Source organism: Acipenser ruthenus, chromosome 3, assembly GCF_902713425.1.
Source record: "Acipenser ruthenus chromosome 3, fAciRut3.2 maternal haplotype, whole genome shotgun sequence".
NCBI classification, from domain to species: Eukaryota; Metazoa; Chordata; class Actinopteri; order Acipenseriformes; family Acipenseridae; genus Acipenser; species Acipenser ruthenus.
In genome coordinates, this window is record NC_081191.1 from 11350482 (window position 1) to 11359767 (window position 9286).

Sequence of the window (9286 nt, forward strand, 5' to 3'; positions counted from 1 at the left end):
AATAGCAACTAATAGTGACCCAAGGATTTGAAGGAGATGCAAATCCTATGAATAATGTGAAACACTGCTATAAATATACAGGAACAGGTGTCAGTTTAAATTTGTTAAGAAGAGACTTTATTATTTGTTCTGGAACTTTCAAGCAAATTGTTATATTGCTCCAGGTATGACATTTTCAAAAGTACAGAAGACAAAATCCCCAGTGCCAACACTGGTGTCATAGTGCATAGTACATATTGTATCTATTGCTGCTATGCCAGACTAATATCAAATGTATAAAAGCCTTGTTAACATCAACACCTATTAAGACACATATATAATATAATAATTTTCTATACAGAATTACAAAGATCTTGACAATATAGCTAATTTGCTTGCGTCGGGTGCATTTTTCATACTTGCAAGTCTGACATTAAATTCTGTGGAAATAAATGCACTTAACCCTCACAAGGACACGTCGGAAAACTGACTTTCCTGGTAGCCTGGGGTCCAACCGGACTGCAGCAATAAAACAACATAGAACTAACAAGTGGACTAAATGAATGAATGAAAATGTGTATACAAACACTTTATTTTGCTTTTCCTTTACTTCTAGCCATTGTTTGGTATAATGTGTTGTTCATGCTATGCAAAACAGATAACGCTCAGTGCGCACAGCTGACTCCTAGCAAGTGAAGGCACCACTGTATTCTGGACGCTGTAGTTTATTCTAGGAATATGTCATCCAGGCACGTGAGAGACCATTGGAAAGCCCCAAGCCTCCTCTTTCACTTGGTATATTGAAAGAGTTACAGGCACTTGAACACACCTACCAATTTGTTGTGCGTCACAGCACTGAAGCACTGAATGAGGGGGTGGTAAAAAGTATGCATTCATGCATGCCTGACATCAATGGAAAGGGCAAAGCCTGCGCTTTTAAATGACATTGAAAACTGAATGCTATCTGTTGAAGCGACCAAGTAATAGGCAACAAACAAAACTTAGGAGCTGGCTCATGTCACATGACTCAAGCCTTAGTTTCGGTTTGCTGTAGTTTCGTTTAGGAACATCTGTTCAGGACATACAATACATCATTGGAACCAGGAAGCTAGCTATTACCTGAGATATTCACACGAGAAGGTCTGGCCCGCCGATACACTACGCCTGGGGTCCATACAGACCATCATCTTGAACTTAATGTGCTGTTTCCATCATACAAATATAAAATCTATTGATTGCTCACCTCATGTTTAATATCTGCTAGGGGCAACCCTAGAAAAATCTGGTATGCACACTATAATGAAAATCTGGTATGCACACTAAATAAAAGGTTCCTACAAATAACCTAGTCTTCCTGTTGAACTAAGTATATAAAGATATTATAGTCCCAGGAACTTCAAAACCCTGAAAAAAACTTAAACAGCACTTATGTATTGCTTGTTGCCCTACCTTATTCAGCTTTAATAACTTCTTTTTAAAGGGAAAACTGACAAATTAACCATAAATTATGTAAACAATAATGGAACAACATATAAAATATGTTGTGTTTCTAAATCATTAACCAATTTTGGGATGGATAACCTTAGCTTAAAGAGAAAGTAGCTTCAAATAGCATTTTAGTACATGTTTTACATTTCCCTCACTGTTTTATGATGTTTGCATTCACTCTCAGTGGTCCTGGGTTCAAGGACCCATCTAACTCCCAAAGGGTGACACATAACCACGCCAGGGAGGAGAGAAGACATGTTGAAAGGCTGGTCTGTGTCTTTAAACTGTGTGGGCTAACCATTAGCAAAAGGAAGCTGGGCCTCTTACCTTGCTTCTCATAGCAGCAAGTCATTAATTAGAAGCAGCCTTGATGAATCATTACCAAGATAAGAATGCAAAATGCAGCACTATTAACCAAATCCTAAATACAACATATGGCAATGTAAACTGTGTGATGTAAAGGTTTTAAATTCAAAATGTTATTTATTTTACACATTTTACATTTCATTGACTCCACAAACTAATGTCATATTTGAAAGAATATGGTTTTATCAGGTCTTAAAACGAGAGTAAGTTTTCAAGCACTCAGCTAGAAATAATCCTAAAACAGATGGTGTTTGCTATACGTTATAATAAAAGCCAGTAGATACCAGAACAGTCAGTGCACCCCAGCAAGTTTAAGATGAACATATCTCATGACTTTGAAGATTGCGAGATATCCTTATATGCGATTCATCTTTAATCGCTTACCTGTGTTTTGATACGATGAACATCCTTGTCTGACCCAGGGAAACTGGAGAAATCATTCTTCAAAGTGCACATGGTAATTTTTTGGGGTGCATTTGCACCCCATTCCGCCTTCCAAGGGTGGCGAAAATGATATGTCTTTCATATCCGCAATAACACTGTAACAACACAGGCCTGTGCTGGCAGACAAAACACGAGAAAAGGGATAAAGATGTATATTTTGTAGAATCTTTATTTCTTCAAATTGCATTATAATTTAAAAATGATAAAAGCATGGCGATGGAGGAGGACTAAGGGCAGGGATGGGAGGGTGGTGTGGCGACTAAACCCATGGAGTATGTGGCACATTATAAGGCATTTAATATAAAGTATCTAAAACCTAAATTAAACAGCACTTTTCTATTGCTTGTTGTCCTACCTTATTTAGCTTTAATGATTTGTTTCCATGCCACCCTCCCTTCCCTGCCCTTAGTCTCCCTCTGGCTCCATGCTTTAATCATTCTGAAATTAAAATGCAATTTTATTTATTTATTTATTTTAAATATTTGATAAAATATGCATCTTTATCCTTTTTCCTGTGTCTCCTCGCTCCCCCTTCTTCACAGCAATATTGATTTTGTCTGCCAGTGAATATGAAAGATACCACTGTCTGCTCGACTGCTGCCAACTGAAAACTTATCTTCTCTCAAACATTTAATAGTATAAACTGCTGGAATATACAACAAATCTTACCTTGATTGGAGCTGTGCTAAATCGAATTTTTCTATTTGATGGGATCTCTTCTTCTTTTTCTTCTCCTTCAGGCAAGCCAGGTATTTCCCAAGTCTCGTTATCCAATTCATAATATTTGATCTCATCACTGCCTTCTTGATCCTCAGGTTCTGTATAGCTTTCACCCCAACCCTGATTGCAAATGTCTCCATCAGGAGTATCAACTAACTTCTTGTTTTCTGCGTACCCTACATGCAAGACATTTACATGGTCATCAGAAATCCAGGTAGAACTGAAGCCAGTACCCTCAGTGTCTTGGAGGTCAGGACATTGTGATAATCGACAATCTGTATCTGCCGCTGTTCCCTCTGGTCTAGTGCTAGACAAAGCGTCTAAATCAACAGTGTTACTAAGAACAAAGTCTTGCCCCCCAGTTCCCAGCTCACTCATTTCTTCTGTTTTATCTGACAAAGGACAAGAGCTTAAGAGGTCCTCTGAAGATGATGAAGGTGGAATTCTTTGCTTACGCTCAACAAAATCCTGATTTCTTTGAACTTGCGATTGCTGCAGGCTAGAGTCCTCCTCACTAACCATGTTGTGTCCCCCATCATCAGACTTTTCCAACAAGCTTCCATTTTCTTGTTGAGCATTTTCAAACACTGCGCTGAGCTGGCTTACTGTTGGAGAAGAGGCCTCTGTCCTTGAACACAAACTGTCCAGAGAATCTGTGCTGCTTCTGTTAGACCGGGATACCCTCCAGTCATCCAAACACTCTTGAGAACCTTTTCTGTCCTTGTTTAAAGAATGGTATTCAGATGTCATGCTGATTGTCTGCTCAAACATCTTCCGCGTTTCAGAGAATTTGGAATGACAGGGGCCATCCTGACGAGTGTCACATTTGCTAACCTGCTTGCCAACTGTGGTTACCAGTTTTACAATCGATCCATCCACTTTATCCACAAAGTCTTTGGGTTTTTGTATCTTTTGAGGAGAAGTTCCTAGTTTTCCCTTCACCTTTGATGGAGTCCCAGTACTCTCATTTGGTCCTGTTTCCATTTGCATAAATATATTCTTGATCCTATTGACATTGGAGCCATATCTTCTCCCTCTAGTCTGCTGAGTGTTCTGAGTTCCTGCCTTTGGTTTTTGTTCTCCATCGATTCTGGGCTTGTCAAATGTGCTTTTGAGTGCCTGAAATTCAGTCTTGTACGCATTCCGGTGAGGAGAGGCACTTCGAAGGGTTGATCTTTCTCCTGATGCTTCTGTTTTCATCATTTTTTCTTTTTTTATTTCAGTGCGGGAGACCCAATCTGCATATCAAGAGTTTCAAATCCTGTACATTTTTTTTCCAGGCATCTAATTATAAAGGGGTTTTCAGGTGTTGCTGTCAGAAACACAAAGCAGAAAGAAAGAATAAACTAAATTTGACACAGGAGCACCTGATAATTCCATAAAAACTGCAAAAGCACATTTTTTTTTAACACTGCCAGATTCTACAAAACAGAACCGGCCCACGACTAAACTTTTGGCAGTAATAACATTGGTACATTTTCAACTACTGTTCTGTATTAAGGCAGAAAGACATAGCTTGAATGCACTGAAAACGTTGGATGAAAATAAAGTGAACAGGAGGAAAAAAATAATGAATGTACAGCAGATTCTATTATTACATTAATAGTAACAATCACATTTTATTGTATAGCTTTTTTGTGATTACACTAAATGGTTATTTATAAACCCATTATTATTACTCTTGACATTTATATTCAGGTAGTTCTAATAATACACAATGCATCACTGCAGACCAGTTCTTTAACAAAACAAAAAAACCTGCAAAGCTACCGATATCAACATAATGCAAAACTGTGTCAAATATCCTCTACCAGACAGCAGTATCAGGTTATGTTCAACCATTTTGGTCTTAAAAGTGCTTAGGGCAATGGCAGAACATAATCTGACATATATTGCACAAAGGAACTGCATTTTTTTTTTTTTTTTTTAGCAAATTTAAAAATGTCGCATTTGTTTGTCAGACAGTTCAGTTTGTGTTTCAATAATGCGTAGACTAGTGCATCGCAACAGCTCTACTGATGAACTGCACAATCTAAACCTTTAAAACGTATATTTTACATGTAAAGTGTTATACTGTAATATAACACAAATTAATAAAACATATGAGACGAGGCAGTACTTTTTGCATTGCACACTGCAGTGCGAACACATACAATAAACCGTAGTTTCTTTTTCCAGCTACAACATAGTACATACGACAGAGAATGAATTAACTCGTGATTTAATACAGTATGAATTCAATGCAGACATTACCAACGACAGTCAGTACATACAGTTTTAAAAGATTAATGCAGACCTTAATAAATGCATACCATTTGGTGTCGAATCAGAATAAATGTGCTGCAACCACAGCACACCCTCGAGGTTGAGAAAAATAAGCTACACAATATCAAGCCTGAAAATATTACTGCAAGTACGAATTAACACGTGACGTAAATATACTTGCACAACAACGGTACAGTTTAATTTAATCGAATGGTTTTGGTGGAAATTTTGAGATAAAAAATATAACATACTGGTAATTAAATTGTATGTATGTTCTGAAATTCTTCTAACAACTTTCTTCAAACGATCACGTAAGCCTGATAAACTCATTGTTTTGCATACATCATGTCAACACACAAGGCATTTGCAGAAATTATATTGTAACGCAAATAAAATAGTCAATATTGTTAGATTACATTAGAATAAAAATTAATGTAAAAAATATATCTATAAATACATTCACAAGCAGAAAGCACCCGCTATATATATATACACAAATGTCTGGCCACAACAGCACCAGCTAATATACACACTTAATACATGAAAGACCACAGCTCACTAAATACCGACCCTTACTTGTAAAAAACAAGAGTCACACTTACGTGCATGTCTTTTCTCATACAGAACAGATAGTGAGCAATAACTCAGATGGCATCGTTCTGATTACTCGTACTTGACAGCACGAGTCAGTGGCATGCACCTGGACAATCTTCGTCTATGGGTTTCCTTTTTGAGTTTCCTTTTTTTTTTCTCCACATGTCGTACTCCAGCCTGAGTCACCGACCAGTTTAACAGACTTCTGTTTCTAACGCCGCTACACAACGCCATAGCAGGCTATGAGAGGCACTGCCAACCGCACAATATAGGGGTGGTGGTAGAGCGTAAAAATGCATCTATTTATTAGCAAGCGACAAGGATTTTTATATTCATGTCTAAACGATCTTATTATGTTATGATTATTTTTTTTTTTGTCTTGCAGAGTACAGATTGTATTATAAATATGCATATGTGTGACAGGTGGCGTACCTCGCTGTCTTTAATGGTTTGATCCAGTAAACTGCAAAAGGAAGTTGGAGGGGGGGCTACTTAGAACTGCAGTCCTGTAAATACCAACACATAATTTAAACTGCTAGAAATACCATGGACTTAAGGCAAAGAAGTGAGGAACAAATTAGAAACAGTAATTTGTGGGAATGTTTTGGTTGAAGTAAAGATTTCATGAAACACTTAGAAACAGTACCCAGACACATAAAGGCTTTGAGATTCAATTGCACTATATTCTGATTGTTCTTATACGTCATAACATGATTATACACTGGACTAGTTCAACCATTCACAAAAAACAATCCTACATGCGGTTAGTGACTGCAGGAATGTAGGCCCTGGCTGTTGCTATGGACAATAAATGAAGGGGGGGGGGGGGGCAATGCATCAGTAATGCTGTTTTCTTACTGCAGCTGCTCTTTTTTTCTTAGTAGCTTTATTAACATTATTACTTTCTCATATTTATTTTGCTAAGAGTCATTTATTTCTTCATTTGATTTTTAAAAATTGTTTTTACATAATTACCAATATGCAAGTATTTCAACCTTTCTTATGTCATATTGTGTGCAGTGCCCATTGGAGTGGGCTGGAACTACAACACATTCATTGATCATCTACCAAGAAGCAGTGGTGGCTTTTCATGTATGCTGTTAGCTTTGAAATATCTATATTCCAAATTGATGTATAACTCTAAACATCTTTCGATCTGCAGGACTTCAAAGCACACAAACCCATTGTGCCACCCAGCTCCCCTGTTCTTAAATTGCTTGTCAGTCCCATTTTGTTGGAAGGATCTGGTAGTAGTTTTTAAACTAGTAAGTCATTGCAATAAGGTGAATACAGGAATTCAGGTTATTCAGGGAATATTGTAATACAGTATAACTTGGTCTTGGTACAACCTGACCTGGTTGATTAATCCTCTGTTGCTTGTGACAGATTTTTACTATTAACATAATTGGTATGTTTATAGGCTTTGTTTCTTTGTTTTAATAGCAAATAAAATATGTTGTACTAGACCCTGATGCTCATGTAATATAGCCTTCCAATTGGTATTATATAATACAATATTGTAATCAGAACAATATAAATAGCTTTAATTGACAGAACTGTGCTTTATTCCTAACCAGAAGGGAAAAGCTATTTGGCTAGTTAAAACCAAATTATAATTTAAAAAATGGTTGCTTATGGGCCTGAGGACATCACAAAATGAAACATTGTTAAGCCCAGATATGTAATACTTTATTACCATACTCCCTGACAATTGTTCAGTATTCAAATAAGAATAGTTTTATTGTAATATAGCACATTTAGACAAAGTCTTTGTAGACAAAAAATAAAAAGACTTTTAAATAACACATTTAACTATTATATCTATTATGCATACAAGTGCAACTTTTAATGTTGTATCTGCATTATGGCAAGTTTACTGTCACTAAGAATTAAAGAATAAAAACAATAAAATATGACATATACTGCACCGTTTATAGAAAATTGTCTTGCCATTCTAAATAGGGTTATTATTCTCAGCTATACAATAGGTGATTAGCAGTTCAGATGAGCATTTAAAACCTCAAAAAAGGCCTCTTAAAACTGGGTGTTGTTGCAGCTCAAAAAGTTCTCACAAACAAAACAGCGTTTGAAAAAAAAGTTTAAACAAAAATCACCGCCTCCACTAGTTAAGTTGCCTGAAAATGTGAAATTCTATAAACTAGGATGGGAATGCTGAATAATGTCAACTGATGCACATGTGATTGCCTTATGACTCAAAGAAAGCTTTGTTAAATGTTAAGTAGGTTTGTAGTTTCAGTGTGTAAACACAAAAAATGTATTTACGCATGCACATTCAGGCATTACAAGGATCATGAACTTATTAACCCTATTCCAGTGCAGACAGTTTTTTTTTTTCTGAAAAATGTCCTTGGTTATTTAAATCAACAGTCCAGAAGGGTCTGCAATATAAAGTAAGTTTCATAGCTGTTTTGCTAACAAGGTATTGTTTAATAACATTGAGGGAGAATTCTGCCAAATGTATAATTTAGTATGTAAAAAAACCCCTGCAACTTACCAACACCTATTAAAGTCCTCTGATGTTGCCATGCAAACTTGAAATAAGCTTTTCAAAACATTTTTCTCTGAATCTACTCATGAAGATTCACAATTTACATGCAGGGAGGGAAGTTAGTTGGCATTGGAAATAGTTTGTGTAGAAAATTACTGTAAGTTACAAAGAATACACAGTTTAACAATACGTTTGACCTCTTTTCCATGATAAGTACTAACCTCATTCCAGTTGTGCAGAATGGTTAGAGAGAGGATTTAGGATCGCCATCTGAGCCTTTGTTCTGTCACTTCCTCACAGGAGGGTAAAGTGATCTGAGTGGCGTCCATTACACTCACTTTAATAAGTGAAAGCGTAATGCACAACAGCTCACAGATACATGTAGAAAAGAAATGATATTATGTGTTTTAGATAGTTTCCTGCTATTGGACAGTGGTTATTGTTTTGAGTTATGTCACAACTGAATGGCATGTTTTCATACAGTTATTGCGGAATGAATTATTATTATTATTATTATTATTTATTTCTTAGCAGACGCCCTTATCCAGGGCGACTTACAATCGTAAGCAAAAACATTTCAAGCGTTACAATACAAGTAATACAATAAGAGCAAGAAATACAATAACTTTTGTTCAAGCAAAGTACAAGTGTGACATACCACAATTCAATAATACAGCAGGTAATAGTGATAGTTACATCAGGATATGATTAAATAGTGATAGTTACATCAGGATGTGATTAAATACAAAGTACTACAGGTTAAAAACTTGGCAGATTACAGTATTCTGAAGTACAGGATTAAATGCAGTAAAATAGGGGGCTGATAAGAGCAAAATAAAGCACATTTACATGAAGGGTGATAGTGTCCCAGGATACAAACAGAGGAGTTCTACAGGTGCTCTTTGAAGAGGTGAGTCTTAA

At 36.4% G+C, this 9286-nt stretch overlaps 1 protein-coding gene across 7 annotated transcripts in view; it reads right to left on the reverse strand.

Moving 5' to 3' along the window:
• ppp1r9a (protein phosphatase 1, regulatory subunit 9A) overlaps positions 1 to 6101 on the reverse strand; it is a 67230-nt gene extending 61129 nt beyond the window's left edge. For 4 of the 7 annotated variants that reach the window (XM_033992492.3, XM_033992493.3, XM_033992491.3 and 1 more), the window contains exons 1-2: positions 5865 to 6100; positions 2947 to 4309 (exon numbers count right to left, since the gene is read on the reverse strand). In XM_033992492.3, the coding sequence (XP_033848383.1) occupies positions 2947 to 4200 (1254 nt within the window). In that variant the 5' untranslated portion in view covers positions 4201 to 4309; positions 5865 to 6100. Of the gene's footprint in view, positions 1 to 2946; positions 4310 to 5309; positions 5442 to 5864 lie in introns of those variants that run through there. The other 3 variants (XM_033992489.3, XM_033992488.3, XM_034920866.2) reach the window with 2 other exon arrangements.
• Positions 6102 to 9286: the final 3185 nt, after the last annotated feature.